This window comes from Saccostrea cucullata, unplaced genomic scaffold (genome assembly GCF_032062105.1).
Source record: "Saccostrea cucullata isolate Sc308-1 unplaced genomic scaffold, CSIRO_AGI_Scuc_v1 ctg8126, whole genome shotgun sequence".
Taxonomy (NCBI): domain Eukaryota; kingdom Metazoa; phylum Mollusca; class Bivalvia; order Ostreida; family Ostreidae; genus Saccostrea; species Saccostrea cuccullata.
The window spans coordinates 12,040-30,665 of NW_026939630.1; the positions used below are offsets into that span (position 1 = coordinate 12,040).

An 18,626-nucleotide genomic window follows, 5' to 3' on the forward strand; every position below is an offset into this window, starting at 1 on the left:
GTCCATAAAACAATACAAGATAAGAGCAGAGCAAACACGGACCTCTTAAACATCAGAGGTGGGATCAGGTGCCATGGAGGAGTGAGCATCCCCTGCTGACCGGTCACACCCGCCGTGTTAAAGGGGCATGGACACAGTTTCAACTGAATTTTTTAACCAACTTTAATGTTTACAATTCCTACCAAACTCTTCGTCTAATGATTAGCAGAAATTTGAACATAATTTGTTGATTAACAAACGAGATATAGAACTTAATGTTTTCCATAATGTAAACAAGGCTCGTGCCTTGTTTTTGTTTACATATAGAAAATATCATATATATAACAAAATAAAATTTAGCAAATCAATAGAAACTGTCGAAACGTATTTCAAATTAACTTCTTTATCGCAATTATCTACTTTGAACAAACATATAGTAGTACATTAACCTATGTAAACAAAAACATGACACGCCCCTTGTTTACATAACAAAGGTTTGGAGCTCTAAATCTGTCTTGTATCTCGACAACTGATGTTCAAATTTTTGATGGTCATTATAAAGACCTTAGTTAAATATTTGTAAAAATGAAAAAATGAATTTTAAAATTTTAGCTGAAACTGTGTCCAAGCCCCTTTAAAATAAACTGTCTCAATCCAGGTTTCAACAGTAGTTTATAAATTCATTCTTTAAATACAATAGTCGTTTAAATAACCTCTAAAATAACCAATGATGGATTTTTTGTTAAATGGGTTAAGTTTTTTTTCCATAATAACTTTATTCAGCAAATTATACCAGAATTTAAATCACTTATCTCTGTGATTGTGCTATTTGCTAAATTGTTACAAGGAAAGTTTAAGAGTAAATAGTATTGCACATTGAAAAGAATGAAATGCAAAAATAACATATAGCTAGACTAAGTGTTCATGCTGAAATTCTAACTGAAAGTCAATCAAACAGGGACTTCTAAAATATCAGAGGCGGGATCAGCTGCCATGGCGGAGTAAGCATCCCCTGCCATCCCACAAACCATAAAATTGTAAAGCATTGACTTTAAATGAGATGATGAGTTCCTTTGAATCATCATCGCATTTTTCGGGGATCTGTCTTGATTTGGAAGTTGCTCGTTCATAATACTTTTTTCTATATGATTTGAAGCATTAATTAAAATATTTAGAAATCAGTCTAAGAAAACAACATTATGAAATGCCATATAACTCAAACAAACATCATGAAGTGGTTATAGAATTTACTATGTATTGTTTATTGGAAAGGATTTCAATCTTTTATTTGTTACATACATGTAAGTGCTGTCTCATTTTAGGGGAAAATATTATATATATTTTTAAATATAATAACTAACCAGGATGATTTCATGCATACACCAATGTTTCCTTATCCAACGGCACAAATCAATTGTCTTCATTAAGATTTAAGAGAAAACTGAGCCAGCCGAGATGAAATTGGGTGAAGAATAATTTTTGCTTTCTTTAAAACATTGGAAATGTTAACCATGCCATCTCGTATATATCTGATACATTTAGAAATTGAAAATTGTAAATTAAGGAGAACACGAATTTCATTGAAATAGTGGGGTTTTTTTTCAATAAATAAAAACACCTTTATTAGTTGTTCGGAAGATCGTAGCAGCTGCATTTGTAATGTCTAATCATCTGACTGCTGCAATGCAGATATGTAAGTATTATTTTAAAATATTTTTCTTTCATTTTTTCAGAAGAGAATTGCCTTGTCTCCGACGGAATTTTTTTTTCGGAATGAAACAAAAAACAATTTGGACCGATTAAACACCAAATAAATCCTTTTTTGAAGAATTTTTCAAAAAATGTAATTGGTATTTGCAATTAGTGAAGGAAAAACTTTAACAGTACTGTTCAACAATATATTGAGAAGTGTAAATCAAATGTGGATGCTAAAAAATTCCAAGGAACTTTTGGAACATTTGAAATCACAATTTTTTAACAAAATCAACATCATAGAAACTTTTGACTTGTCAATTTTCATTACAACTATTCCCCACGATAAATTATAGTTCATGTTTTCTGACTTCATTTACAGCTGCTTTTCAATAAAAATGGAACTCGTAAATTTACATACCTTGACACTGGTCAATTGCAAAATTTCTTTATTAAAAACATTTTGATTGTACACATAATACAATGTATACACATAAATTATACTCTGAAGTTGATAATAAAAAGATTCCCGCCCAGTTATTAGCAGACCTATTTTTGTATAAATATAAAGCAAAATTTGTTCAAAATCTTTTACACGTAAGATTTAGATATAACAACGATGCATTGTCAATTAAAATATTAATTTCCATTCTTATGTCGACACAAAATATCCCGGTGAGCTTGAAATAAAAGATATCACAGAGTCTGACACATCTGTTTCATGTTTTGATCTCTTACTGGAAAAAGATTTATGGTTATCTAACAAAATTTATAATAAGCGTGATGACATTAACTTTTCAATCGTCATCTTTCCTTACTTTTGCAGCAATATACCTTTGTCACCTGCATACAGAGTTCATATCTCTCGGTTGTTTTGATATGCAAGAGCATGCAAGATGTTGACAAACAATTTGATGAAACAAGAATATCAGCAGTCTCGTTTATAGTCATAATTGCGTAAAATCTATGGTAGATACAATGATCTTGACACCAAATACAAGTTATAAATGCTGACTGATTTTTTCATACTGATTGTTAGGCTCTACACTGAGATGTCCACGATTAAATTTTTTCCGTTATTTCCTGGTCGTGCTAAGGAGCACACGGCGGATGTGACCGGTCGGCAGGAGATGCCCACTACGTCATGGCACCTGATTCCACCACTGATGTATTGGAGTTCTGCTCCTATTTTATAGTATTTGATGAACTTTTGAGCTTGAATACTCTGCGTTATCCACATATTTCGTGCATACTCGTATTATCTTTTACAGCTTTTTTCCCTTTTACTAGTAAATACATGTATATGCAGAATAAGGGAATAGGGATTAAATAGATGCTTTTAACAAAAAACAAGATCAGTCGTTTCGCAGGAGAACTAAGGAATATAAAATGATTTAAGTGATTGCCTATGTTAATTAATAATATGTATATAAAATGTGTACTCAGAAAAAATGATTTATATTTTCAAAACATTAACCTCTATTTTTTTTCATAATATTATTAATATTTTTTTTTTTATTTTTTTTTTGGTCTCATTCTTTCCACTTATCACCATTTTTATGAAGAACATTGTATATCTTGGTGATTTGAATTAACAGTATTTGCCAAGGTATATTTTCTAAAGATACATATACAAAGTTTCTAAAGCAGATAAATACCTTAATTTCATTGAAAAAAAAAACACTGACCCTAGCAACCATTTATTTAGTTACAATTTGTCTTAATGCATTCCTTGAATTGAATTTCAATCGCTCACAAAATGAAATATGTGACAGATTTTTAAAGACAACCAAATATGGGATAAGGTTCAAAGCTTTATTTCCTTAATGAGTATGAATATGCCAAAGGATATCTAATTGCGTAGATTTTGCTCTTTATGTAATTATCATTTTTAAATTAAAATGAAACATCTAGTGGTAGACTGTGATTATAGTATTACATGTTACTAATCAAATAATATGGAACTAACATTTATAACTACTGTACATATATGTTCTGGATTTCAGAAATTGTATCCAGAGGGCCACACAATTTTACAGAAAAATAGCAGATAAAACAGATTGTGTATCCCACTCTTCAAGTAAGTTTTCTTTTTTCTTTAACGAACAGAATTTAAATTTAAGTGATGTATAACTTTAGGTAAATGACCCTGATTAATGAAAGCTTTTTTAAAACAAGGACACATACATGAAAAACATTTTCCTTTTTCAGTTGACCTTTTCCTGAGAAACCTAGAGAAAAACTGTTCTGGAATTTGTTCAAAAACAAAATCAGAAAAGGCAGATGGTTTTGTAAAAATAATTCTAAAATATGGTACCGAAGATATTGTACGGTTAGAAGATAAGAAGAATACTGAATGTGGATACAATCGTACAAATATCATTCTGCAGTGCACCATTAATATTCATACACAAAGTGAGTCTACCATGATTTGAGAAACTCTTGTAAAAATTTGTTTTTCATTCAACAATTTTGTTATATGGAAATTAAATTGTTTTGCATTATCTATAATTTCAGAGTCTTTTCAAAGCTGCATTACATTCCGATGTATTTATGGAAATAATTTCGATAAACAGAAGGGTTTGGAAAATGTTCATTTTTATAATTTTCAAAATTTCTAAGTCCCCAGGCAAGCTTTTGCTTTACACTGCGTTTATATTGAATTGTTTTGACAATACAATTTAATACGTACACATGATAAAAAAAAAGAAGCCGAACAATATTTTTCATTTTATTTATTTAATTAAAGCGCTTTCTCACAAATTGCAAAAACGTTAAGGCATCCTAGATTTTAAAAAATAGCAACGTTGAATACTGCATTATCCTCCATTCAAACAAATTCACAGCAAGACGACCGTTCCTCAAAGAGCTCACACTATTAAAGAAAAATCATTATTGGAGGTTTTTCCGTGTGTTGACTAGGTCGTCCTCTACATGTAGTTCCGATAGATTCTGTGGCTGGAAAAGCTGCTTCACTCTCCGGTCTATCTTCTGACATACATGCTAATAGGGGTTGAGATTTGGATGGCAAGATGGCTTACCAAAATTGTCTCTGCATGCCGACAATATTAGGCCTACAGCATACATGTATAACGTGTTCATACATGCATTCCCCACTCCTCCAGTCTGACATTGAGGTGAGGGCACTTCGGCTTCCGGTTCCATTTATTTTTCTTGATAAACTTTAGGATGGTTTTGTAGTGTCTATTAAAAATCTAGCAATGTCTTATAATTGTAAGAAAAAAAGGTATGCTTTGTAGGTCTTTCGGGTGGTAATTGTAAAGTTTTGACGTAAAATAAACAGATACACTCATACAATGAACGGAAGCAAAACAAGCTTGGGTCATGTCAGCCTCACATGCCCATTGTTCAGTAGACATTCACCACATGTTAATCAAGCTTTTTCCTGTTTTTCGTTTTTAATTTTAAACGAATTTAAAATGGAGAACACATGGAAATAAAAAAAAATATGAAATATAAACCCGATAAACATACGGAACCCGAACATCATGCTTTTAACAAAAACGGTCACGTTGGAGTTATTACTCATTCGACTACATTTTTTTAGGCTTTGACAGATGAGCATTGCAAATTAAAGGCAAAATTGTAAGCAACTAGTAAATTGATTTTAGGGTATTTATATTTTTGAAATAATTAAAGTGGGGACATAGAAATTATGACAAGTACATACTAACAGTTCTGAATAAATAACATTGCTTGAAATTACAAAGTTTGTAAAGAAAACAGTGTAAATATGTATTTATCTGCGAATATTCATCGTTCAGAAGATTCAGTTTATATTTTTATTGCATATACTAGTACCATTATTTGTTTTACTTCATCCACCCTCCTATGAATTTTAATTCCATGCATTTCATTGCTTGCATGTATATCAAGGGATAAAAAAGACTGACAGGTGTATCGGTAAATTTAGCATAAAACTCAAATGATATTGTATATAGTTTAAGCAGCTAGTTAACTTTACAAGTGGTGATATTAAGGACAGTAGACTTGAAATTGACTCTATTGCGCGAATTTTTTATGATAGGCATGCACGTGTGCTTTTTGACGTAATCGTATTCGCATGTTATCTTGAGTTATATTTTTGTGTGTCAAAGAGTGCGAAACATTTTTGAAGACTAGATTTGTTCAGAAAATCACTTTGCTATTATACGAATCTGCGATTGTGCTATGCTAAGTATATATGCAAATCAACGTCTTCCTGCTATAGGAATGTTGCAAGCTTGGATGACCAAGAACGGTTTCGCACAAAAAATTTGTGTTCAAAGAAACACTAGGCATTCATTATGGAGACAGTTTCAACGATTCGGCAAAACTTCGGTTCGATCAGGACGCCCCGGTGTTACGAAGGTACGCCAAAATAACAATATCAGATTCGTACATCTACAAAATCGTTTTCAGACAGCAAGTTTGACTCCTTTTACATGAAGAAGTCGCATGAAATGTGCGTAATGGCTTGCACGAGCATAACATCAGACCTATCTGGAGTTTGGAGACATCTGAAGTACCGAGTTCAAAAGTGGGTTATCTCGTTTAGGACATTTTTTAAATTCCTGTCCTAAAAGATTTGAATTGCATATTAAGATAACAAACGGGTTTCAAACCTAAAGGTCCATTCATTAAACAATACTAAATTGGAGCTGAACAAACACGGACCTCATTAGAGGTGGGATCTGATGCCATAGAAATATATATGATCGGTAAAGGACGAGAAATCTAACTTAAACTCGCAGTTCAGTTTCTAAAGAAGTAATTGTTCAGAACCACATTTCATCGTCTTTAATGCAGTCCAGTCAACCAAGGTGAGTTCAATCTATCTTATTTAACTGGATTCCTAGACTTCCTTACAATCCTTATAAGCAGGGATACATTCCAGGGTCCAGCAAATGCTCTATCAAGGTTCCTATTTTTAATCTTTGGAAAGATGTTCATTGCTGTGAAGATACGCCACATCATATGTAAGAAGTGGTTTTAATCAGATTTGAAATTTCAAAACAATTTCATTGATCGTTTAGAAAGTTTAAAATATCATTTTCAAAAGTCATTAACATCAAAACGTACGATTTTTATATACTTTATACTGTAATTTTCAACCATAAATAACCAGACGCACTCACTACTGCACCAGGCCGGTGAAGAAATTTACATTGTTAAAAACCGCTTTAATTCTATACTTAAGTAATCAGAAGTTGATATTAAAAGAATGCTAGAATTTATTGTTGATGAACTTTAATGTTGTCTTAAGTGACCAGGGCTTCCAAGAGAATGTTGAAAATTTCCAAAGAAAACTAATTGTGCTGCTTTACTGGTGGGCCTGTTTTTCCTATGAAGCGGAGTTTATTCGAAAACAGCTGCATAAGAAAAAGAAAACACACACTACTGTGGCCTTAACTTTTAGATACATCGATGAGGTTTTATCAATTAGATAAGTAATGTCCAATTATATATGTACAAGTGTCGACTCAATATACCAAGTGAGAACTTTAAATAAAATGCACTGAAGAGTCTGTCACTTTTTTCATTGTCTAACTGACTATAAACAATAAGGAAAACCTAATAACTAGACTGTATGATAAACTAGATAATTTCAGCTTTTCCATTGTCAACTTTCTTATTTGCGTAGTCATATTTCACCTTCATGTGGTATTTACATCTCCCAACTTATTTGATACCCAGGAGGGAGCGCTCCGAGTACGCTCAATTTCTAAGCGGAGGCAGGCTACTGGCCATGACATTGATGTTACAGGGTTTTCAATAACCCTGTTTAAAGTCAGCATTTTGTATACTCAATGGCCTTCGATACATAATGAACTTGTTACCAAAAATGCCTATCATTGTGTTGTATTTTGGCAGACATGTTTAATACCAATTGTTGGGTCTTTATTTATCTGTATCCTAAATGCAAATTCAGGCTGTTGCGGTATACTTCATGCATGATAACGTATTTCTGCTATCCACAGTATTGCTTGTTTGACTAATGCCCTGTTCACACGACGAGTTTAATTCGCAGTAAATTAATGCCAAGTAAACTAATGCGGATCAAATCAATGCGAATTAAATTGCGTTCACACGACAGCTAATGCGAAGTAAACTAATGCGAATTAAAATTTTTCTTCTACAGTCAGGCGTCAGTAAGTCTATTATGACGTCATTTGTAAATCACGTCATGTGTGCAGAGCCATCCTTTGATACATCATGTAGTGGCTACAGGTATTCATTGATTTTAGTGATTAACATACTTTCCCTCAATTTTGAACCAAATGTAGCACAAATACCTATATCTATCCACCAACATGTGTCCTGTGACTTAATTCTGGCCGTACACATGCGTCAAAATTTAATTCGAATTAGCTTCGCGTAGCGTTCACACGAAGCTAAAGCGAAGTAATTTAATGCGCAGTAAACTAATTCGAATTAAACTTATTCGCATTTAATTCTCCGTGTGAACGCTAAGCGAAGCTAATTCGCATTAACTTTCAAACAGCAAACTAATTCGAATTAAACTCTCCGTGTGAACAGGGCATTACTGTGGAAATTAGTAGACTATTACAAAGGGATTCACTCTGATGATATATTTTTTAATGTCATTCGTCTTTTTTTTTTTTTTTTTTTTTTTTTGATTTTTTTTTTACTATGCAATAATAAATTATGTCATTACTTAGAATAATATACAATACATACGTATTGTGATACGTAAATATTCTTCCTATAACTTTTCATAAATCCATACTTTTAGAATAGGTATATATTTGCAATTACAATATAACATTGATTGGATAGTTGCATAGTTTTTAATTATATATAAAATTTATCCTAATTAACATTAAATCTAATTGTAATAAAGCAGTTAAGAGCTTAAAGGAGACTCCCTTATTGTTAGACAGAATTTATAATTATGATCACTTTTGTGACATAATATTCCAAATTAACTATATAATTAAATACTTTTTAAAATCAAGTAATCCTTCCTCATATTTTGAGTGCAACACTTGTATCTATGTAAATTGAAGTCACTATGGTTATTCTGACTTGAGAAAATTGGCAGTATAAAACAAAAGTGTTTATATAGTCCTTTTCTAAATTGCATGTTTCATACAAAAATGACGAGAGAGAAAGGAACAGAAAAACTTTTTAAGTAAAACATAATTTTATTTTGGTTCTAACGTGTCATTTGATTGGATTAAGATTAGATTATGTCGTATGACCTGGGTTGCCTACGTCACAATGACTAACATCAAAAACGTATCAATCAGCCTGTCGTTACATTTAAAGTATAGGTACAATTTGAAAGCATTTGAAGAATTGTCTTGTGATCTACACTTAATGATGGGAAATTAAATGATAAGAAATCTATTTAATACTACAGCATTATACTGATATCACCTAGGTTGGAACAATTTACGATTTTTATAAATCGCTTTGCGGTTTATAAAACGTAAACTTTCCCAACCTAGGTAATATATTATAACTTGGGTAGCTACCAAATTCATAATTTAAATAGAATCGTCGTTTATGTAATATCAAAAAAATTCAATTGTCGATATTTCATTTTGTAAAGTGAGTAAAGTTTTTTTTTTTTTTTTTGCCGTGTACCTTAGAAAGTCTAAGTTGTCTCCAGTTGGCATGGAGAAGTAAGCGTCCCCTGCTATTCCCACAAGCCATAAAAATTGTAAAACATTTACTTTAAATGAGAAATTTTGATGAGTACATGTACCTTTGAATCATCAACTTATTTTTCAGGGGCCTGTCTTGATTTGGAAATTGTTCGTTCAATATACCGATACTCTCTATATTATTTGAAGTAGCAACTGTAGAATATTTATAAATGAGTGTAAGAAAACAAAATTCTGATATGCCAACATATTGAACTGAGACATCGTGGAATGAATATAAAATTGAAATCGTATTATCCATCGAGAAGGATTTAAATCTTTCATTTTAACTTAAGTGTCATCTCATTTTTTGGAAATAAAAATATTATATATAGTTTTAAAATATCTTACTAACCCGGATGATTTTATGCATCTTCAAACTTTGTTTCCTTATCCAATGCACAAATTAATTGTCTTGAAATGATAAAGACGTTGGAGAATTCCGAGCCAGCAGAGATGAAATTGGGTATGGAATGATTTTTTGGTTTCTCTAAAACAATTGGAAAGTTAACTATGCAATTTCATATGTATCTGCTAAATGTACACATTGAAATGTAAAAGAGAACATGATTAAGCATTGAAATAGTGATTTATTATAATATATATTAACACCTTTGTTAGTTTTCCTGAAGTTAGTAGCAGCAGCATTTGTAATGTCGACTCGGCTTGAAGGTGGCTGCAATGCAGAAATGTAAGTATGAAAATGCTTTTCTTTCAATTCTTATGAGAATTACTTCGTCTACAACGTATTTATTTCTCGGAATCCCCCCCCCCAAAAAAAAAATTAATTGGAACTATTGTAAACAAAAAAAATCTTTTTTACGAACATGTCAAACAAGTAATATGTTTTGTATACGGCCATACTGCGTCTTCTCTACATCTAGAAGGGAACGTGCTATATGCTTTAATTGACTCAAAAGATACATGTACAACAAAAAGGAGTTCTAACGATTTAGACGTTAATTTCTAATGGTTAGGTAAAGGTTTTATAGGAATGCAGCATTTTTAGTTCAGCGGCCTGCAAAGTGTGCGATTTTGAGTAACGTGTGTTTTATATTTTATAGCTTTTTAATTTTTACTACATGTACATGCAGAAATACAGAATAAAGAATAAATGATTTATGTGATTGTCAATGTAAGTCTGTAACATGCATGTAAAATAATATGTAATTGCTAGAATATCTTTTTTTTTCGCAACAAGTGAAGCTTTGTTTTTCCAAAGCATTATTTATTTTGTATTTTGTTTTGGCTTTCTCTTGCACTTGCCAACATATATATGAAATAATTTGTATGTCTTGATAATATAAATCAACAACATTTGCCTCGGTATATTTTAATTTTTCTAAAGACAAATACCTAAACGATATGAAGTTTCTAAAACAGATGTTACCATAATTTCATCGAGAAAACGCTGACCGACCCTAGCAACGAGGCGTTTTGTTAATGTGACATTAGCATGAAACTTGAAATGCATGTCTTGATCATAAAATGTTACTTTTTGCTGTGACAAGAAAAGAAAATTAATAAGCAAAAAGAGACAAAACTGTTTTCAATGTCTATGCCTTTTTGGGACAATCCTCGAACATATATGTTCTGAATTTCAGAAATTGTGTCCAAAGGGCCACACATTTTTACAGAGAAATAGCAAGTAAAACAGATTGTGTATCCAACTCTTCAAGTAAGTTTTCTTTTTAATTCATAAAAGACGGACAGAATTTAAATTAAAGCAGTGATGTACAGCTGTATAATTTTAAGTAGATGGGCTTGATTAATGAAAGCTTTTTTAAAACAAGGACGTATTTGTGAAAACATTTTCTTTTACTTGTTTCAGTTGACCTTTTCCTGAAAAACCTAGAGAAAAATTGTTCTGGAATTTGTTCAAAAAAAAAATTAAATAAGGAAGATGGGTATGTTAAAATGCTTCTAAAATATGATGCCGAAGATATTGTACAGTTAGAAGATAAGAAGAATACTGAATGTGGATACAATCGTACAAATATCGTTCTACAGTGTACTATTAATATTCAAACACAAAGTGAGTGTACCATGAATTGAGAAACTTGTAAAAAACGTGTTTTTCATTGAACTTGTATTATTGAAAAATTGTTTATTTGCATTATCTATAATTTCAGAGTCTCTTCAAAGCTGCATTACAAGCAAATGTATTTATGGAAATCATTCCCATGAACAAAAAGGTTAAAACAATTTTGTAAGGCTTAAAGTTCTGAATAAATAACATTAATTTTTTTTTATTTTGTCACAAACTGAAGAATCAAGAAATGAAATCTTCCATTTTTTCAGGAACGGTTCAATGTTCTGCATGTGATGTCAATGCTAGCCCTCTAATTATAAGTGTTGCAATCTTCAGTGGACTTATTGCCGGTTCTATCGTAACAATGTGTTTGAAAGATAAAAATAATTGGTAAATTATCGAAATTTTAATATTGCATGTACAGCTGTACTAAATCAAGAAAACAGAATTTATAACAATACTATTTTTTCTGAAAAATTATCTACTTTGGAAAAATCCTTAATTTTCAAATAATGATTAAAACCATAAACTATCGGTATGTTATTACCTTAAATAAAATGATTAAATTAAATGATTATAGTAAAAGATGGAGTCCGATATTTCAATCACGGACAGAAGACGAGAGAAGAAACTGTAACAACAGTGGAGTCTCTGAAGCTATAGTCAAGGTAGGAATGAATCCAAATTGAAGGCAGTCTATATAGCTAGATAAACACGTTGACATGTTAATTTAGACTGTTCTCAATTTTAATTTATCCATTTTACATAGAAACTGTTATCCTGGTCATGGCACCAATTTCTAAATTATAAAGTAGTTAGATACTTTGTGTCAGATTTAGCGAAAACACATCAGTTTTTCTAGACTGCCTTCAAACCAATGCTATTTTTAAATAAGCAGTCCAGATAAACAAATCAACGTGTTTAGATGTGTTTCACTCTATCTGAGTTTCTTTTTCCTGACTCAAAAATACTAACCACTATACAATCTCGACAAGTCAAGATACATGTATGAAGCATATTTTAACTTCAACAACTGTTGGTCTTCTGTATTTCATTGCAAGATATTTTTGTACCACTACTTAACGCCGGTGTTACGGTGATGAATAGTACCGGTACATGTATACCTAGTAGCATATATTACACCAAGAGAAGTTTAGTTTTCAGCGTTATATTTTACTTTACATGTAAAAAATTCATGACGAAAATACTCAATTAATAGCCGTTTGTACCAGACATTATCAAATATGAAAGTTTCTCTTGTAAAACCAAGAGTGACCTTTACTTGATTTTCATTATAACTCTTCTGAACAAGAAGTGCTTCATAAATGAAACATTTACATATATTTCTAGCTTAGCGCCGTATTACAAATGCAGATTGCTTTAGTTTAGCATTATTCTGTTGCCACCATGTGGTTGTTCCTGAAACTACAATGGCAAACTAAAATAGTAACGATATTAATATCTCTGTCTCGCGCTCGACATCAATACATGGATTAAAAATATCCTATGGCAATTTGCAAAATAAAAATGTTAAGTAGCTTGACCACTTTTGTCACTTTTTTGCTGAAAATTTTGTGGCTAAGGAAAACATTTTGCATAATAATAAAACATTTTTTTATAACTTTTAAAATTAATTTTGAAACATATATATATATATATATATATATATATATATATATATATATATATATATATATATATATATATATATATATATATATATATATATATATATATATATATATATACAGTTTAACGCTCATTTACTGCCGCGTATTAATGTTAGGGTCCATCTCACAATATCTTCGGTGTGAAAGCTTTGCCCTGTTATTATATTTTATCATTCATGTTTTCTTATGTTAGAAACTGACTAATAATGATAAGTCGAAATTTAGTTTTCCATCCATACAGTGTCGGTACTTCGTCACTATCATGTAAATTCTTTTTTACTCAGTATATATATGAAAGTGTTACAAGGTTATAATCACCATCTTTAAAACTTCTTTTTAATTTAAGGACCTTTCCGATGAACACGATCGAACATCTCAGCAGCAATCGAAGACAATTTCTGTGTATGAAGATGTTCATGATGAAGATGTTTATAATCACTTACGTGAGGATATTGAGTCCAAACCACGCAAGTGAGTTAAGGCTAGATATGGGTTTTCTATGCAAATGAGCTAATAAAAATGCATAAATTGTATATTTTATGTACAGAGAAAGTTCAAATTGATTTTCGTATACATACTTAGTACCCACAGTATATTATTGCAAGTGCACATTATGACGTCATATTATGACGTCATCGTTCTTTCCCATTCAAGGTAATAAAAACACCAAACAAAACAACGTCGGCGCAAGGGCATATCCTATTTAATTCAAAATAAATAAAGTATGATATTGAGGAGAATATTCTTAAAATTAATAAAATTGCTGCACAAATCCTATCCTCTTCTTCAATCGATAAAAATTTTACTAAAATTACGCTGGACTATACATTTTTACCCTGTTTCAACTTAGAACTGCACGGATAGTAACTAAGCAAATGCAGTGTCGACATTTGTGCAGCAATATCTTAAATCTTTGGGATATTCTGCTTTTCTTTATACCTTGTTTCTGTAAAACAAAGTAAGGTATGCCCTTGCGCCGAAGCGATTTTGTTGATGTTTCTTATAAACTTGTGTAGTAAAGGTCGATGACGTCATAATATGACGTCATAATGTGTACTGGCAGTCGCATATCATGGGTACCTAGAATGTATTAGAAAACAAGTCTTAACATTTTTTTGCGGTATGTATAGCAATAATGGGTCTTATTTAATTATTTTGCATAGAAAACTTCATACGTAGCCTTAACTCACTTGCGCAGAGAGAGAAGAAAGACATTATTCAATCATGCGGGTTTTATCTAGTCATGAAGGAAAGCCAGAAAATGCTTTATCTGATGAAAATGCTAAAAGTGATGATGAAATTCAAGAAAATACACCTCAAAAGGAACAGTTGCAGGTTAACACTGAAGGACTTAGCTGTAATGAAAAATCCTCCGAGTGCCCGCGTACATATTTTACTCTTGAAAGCAAGTTTTCTTAAAATTTCATTTTCATAAGCTCGTAATATTTCTGAAAATTGAATTTTACTTCATAAAGTAAAGGTATTAGATTGTGATATAACACTGCGTAAGAATATAGAGTGGTTTTAATATAATGTCCAATTTTTAGTGGTGTTTATTATAAGAAATTTCCATTTGAATATAAGAGTATATGTGTATTGAAAGCAAATTTTTCAAACAAATCATGAATAAAACAATTCTAGAGGGTTGAATTTTCATACAACGCCTATCACTTAAATATCTTTCAAAGGATTTTTGCTAAATGAAAGAAGGCATAAATCTAGCTAAAAGATCGGAGCAATTAAAAATCTCTGAAAAATCGATGTAGAATTCAAATCAATTATCTTAATCTAATAAAGTACTTACTAGTACATAAAATGACATTATTTTATCTTCCACACGCTCTAACTTTGGTGAAACGTTCCAAAATTTGAGACTGCAATGAAGGTTCCAGATTAACTAATACATAGTAAATTCTTGTTGATTTGGTAAATTATTGCAATAGTCAGTAATATTGAATTTAGAGGCAAATAGCACAATAGAAAATGCTATTAATTTCAACAATGATTCTATAATTGTACAAATAAAAACAAAGATGTGTCATGTTAATTTTGATTTATCGGGGTGGCATTACATGTATATACAATTTTTGTCATGTTTGCTGTGTCGCAGTAGATGCTGGCTCACAAACAATCCCCTATGAAGGGTCCTGAGTTTCGAGTATAGGTCTAGTATAGGTCGACAGTTGTGGGTCCTGTGGTGCCTCCATAGGAGTCCAAAATTATCGAGAGGGACAGAGTTATTTCACACGTAAAGGTAAAGGTACGTTCTGCTCATGCGCAAACCACTTGCTATAGGCGGTCACCTGACTCCTTCCGTAGCGTTCTGTCACAAAAGCTGAAAGATATTTATATCTCTTTCCATGTATATTAATTTTTATAACAAGGGCAGTTCCTTTGTCAGATATGGCCAAATCTTTGCAACAGAGTGGGTGGATAAAAAAAACCCTTTTCAAAAATAAGCATGGTGACCATCAAATCCCAAATCTTCTGTCTCGGGAGACAGGTTCATTCAATATTTATTCCAGGTGCATAGAAAATGGGTGCCTTCTTTTTATCATATTTAATATGTTTAGAATCTAAAGTAAACGATATCTTATGTAATTAATAATTATATTATTGTTAAGATATTCAACTATTTTTTCAAACTGTAAATTGGAGGTCTTTGATAATAAATCGCTTATTTAAAAACGCATCTCTTTTCAAACTTACACTGGACAACATAACAAATATCATTTTTAACCACCTGCCTTCATTCAAAAATTCAATTCGATAAATTCAGTCATTGATTAAATGTATAGGAGGTCTTTCGTCTTAATAAACTGTATACAAATTATTATACCCTGCTGCAAAGGAATTTCTAAGATATGCCGTAAATTTTACAGTCGTTTGTTGAACGAGTAAATCTGAGACGACCATTTTTTGTCACAAGTGATCTACATAGTGACGTCATTTTCACATTGTGACGTTACAAACAAGGGGCAAAACTTTATTCAGCATATGCTATTTATAGAATTTGTGTCTGGCTATGTGTGGACCAATTTTTCTTGTAATCTGAAATGTAGATTTTTTTGATATAGAGATAGTTCGCGAACTTTTGATCACCCCTCGACACTATGAAACGTTTCTAACTTTCATTGATCCCCTTGGCATTCCCAAAAACTAGACAGTGATTCCTCTAAAACCTTTTCCATTAAGGTTGATAAAAACAAAGTATTGCAAAAGGTCATCAATATATCACATGTTAAATTTGAAATTTTTTTGTAAAACATTTATAAATGAAACACATGTAAAATCAATGCATCATGTATTTATAACAGATGATGGAGCAGATCAAAACAGCAAGCTGTTTTTACCATTGTCGGATGGAACAAAAAATCACATCCTGTATGTTATGTAAGAATATTGTGTATACATCACATTTTTCTTTTCACGCACAAGATTTTGCAAAATTATGCTTCATATGAATACAAAAATAGGTCTGCAAATAACGGCGCTTAATTAGTACCCATAGGAATTCCAGTGTATTGTTGGAAGACCTGGTATCCAAAAACAACATAGATATTGTCAATCAGAAACTCAAGCATCTTTTTGATGTCGACTTCAGAATACTTGTGTGTACAATCATAATGCATTTTTTAACAAACTAATTTTGCGAATTACCAATGACAAGGTAAGTAAATTTACGAATTCCATTTTTATTGAAAACGCAGCTGTCAATGATATTGAAAAGCCTGGATTTTAATTTATCATGTGCAATGGTTGTGTATAAAGTTGAAAAGTGGTATGATTTAAGCTGCTGATTTTGGTAAAATCTTGCGATTTCAAATTGCCCAAAAGTTCCTTTGAATTTTTAAGTATCCACATCTGATTTATACCACTTCTTGAATATATTGTTACACAGTGCTCTTGTAGTTTATCCTTGACTACTGTTAATATCTTAACGAGGAGTAAAGAAAGAGGCTTGGTTGAACATTTACTGTTACCCGCTATGTATCTTTATTTGTAAGGATTCTTACGAAATTTCGGAATCCGATATATATATGGTTGTTCAAAATCATTTTGGTTCTTTTGGATACCGTATTAAAAATATTCAAAACTGACATATGATTTTGAAGAATGTCCTCCTTAGAAAGGGAACTATGAGTATAAGTATAAGTTGGACTACCACTTATATAATAAATCCAAGTTCTTCTAACATACAATTTATATAATGAGCCTTACAAACGAAGACAATGTTCTTATCTCGTATTGATCATGTAATCTCTAGTTCTTCTTTCACTTCTGGATTGAATACAGAAGGATATGCTTATGATACGCGATTTTATCAGGGATCTGATATATTTAATCCATTCTGACAAAGTGTCAAGGTCTTCTATCTTCATAGAAGATATTCATATCTTGCCCATCGCTGGCGTAATCTTCAACGGAATCCATAATATTTATGAAATTCCGACGCTAGTTGAAGGATCGGAGTTCCCCATATTTAGGACCTTTTAAAATAAGTGATTTAAGGTCCTCATTATTAACTATATTTACGTCACCTGTAGTAACGTGTCTAGCGGGACTATAATTATAGGGTGAAGAAGAACATGAACACGATCGAGTATTATGTATCAGATTTTGGTATCCAGGCCATGTACATATAAAGTTTTTTGTAATTAAAAAATTTGAAGCAATGGTCGATGGATATTTGTAGGAAATAAAAGGTGTAGTCTTTAACTTGAAATATGGTGGAATACAAGACTGGACCCTTTTGTGATTAAGAATATTTCCTTTATTAACCGCGTCGATTCCTTTATTAGCATATTGAAGTTTAAGGAAAAGCTGGATCGTTTCAGCTGCATTTTCTTCAGTAACACGTGCTGGTTAAATGTTATGTCTCGTCTTTAAGATGAGGTTAAGTTTGTTAATAAAGTACCCATCAATGAATGAATAGGTTTGATTTAATTAATTGTCATCATATATGATATATGATGCTTATTAGTTTAACGGAAATTTTCCTGACACACTTACACGTGTTATTTATATTTTTTCTTACAATAATGTCCTTTGATAAAGCTTCTTTGTTCAATTCTTAAACACGTGATATGTGTATTTTTAAAAAAATCCTTGTGTTTTTTATTGATTCAATCCACTTGTATATTAACTGTCACACTTAAGTATATCATACAATCATTTATATAAGAATAAAGTTTACTTAAAATCCTATTATAACTCTTATGCTTCGTTTCTTGGAATCTAACATGCACCTGAGGGAAAAACAAAGATGAAACATGGTAGGAGTCTTCTCACTAGTTTTCATTATAAATTCATGGTTTAAAGTAATTAATTATTTAAGGAGCAATGACTTTTTTATAGGATAAATTACTTTGAAAATATTTTAAACTTTATCAGGTTTTAATTGCTTAGCCAATATCTTCGTATTCATCTTAATGCCATAGCAGCTCTGTCGATAGAGCACTCACTCCATGATCGGAAGGTCCTGTGTTCGAATCACGCCGCGACTGACGTATATCGATAAAAATAGGTCGTAACTGCTCCTTCGCTAAGATCTTGGTACTTTGGAGTAAAAGTTGTGGG

The 18,626-nt window shown here is 31.5% G+C and overlaps 1 protein-coding gene and 1 long non-coding RNA gene across 2 annotated transcripts in view; both read left to right on the plus strand.

Annotated features, from left to right (window-relative positions):
- Nucleotides 1–1,365: 1,365 nt before the first annotated feature.
- LOC134253480 (uncharacterized) overlaps nucleotides 1,366–18,626 on the plus strand; it is a 77,057-nt gene continuing 59,796 nt past the window's right edge. Inside the window, exon 1 of the mRNA XM_062736002.1 lies at nucleotides 1,366–1,444. Within this exon, the coding sequence (XP_062591986.1) occupies nucleotides 1,435–1,444 (10 nt within the window). The 5' untranslated portion in view covers nucleotides 1,366–1,434. The remainder of the gene's footprint in view (nucleotides 1,445–18,626) is intronic.
- On the plus strand, nucleotides 3,678–4,249 carry LOC134253481 (uncharacterized). Its single transcript, XR_009989134.1, has 3 exons — nucleotides 3,678–3,751; nucleotides 3,883–4,086; nucleotides 4,189–4,249. It is a non-coding gene; the product is annotated as an uncharacterized LOC134253481 (long non-coding RNA).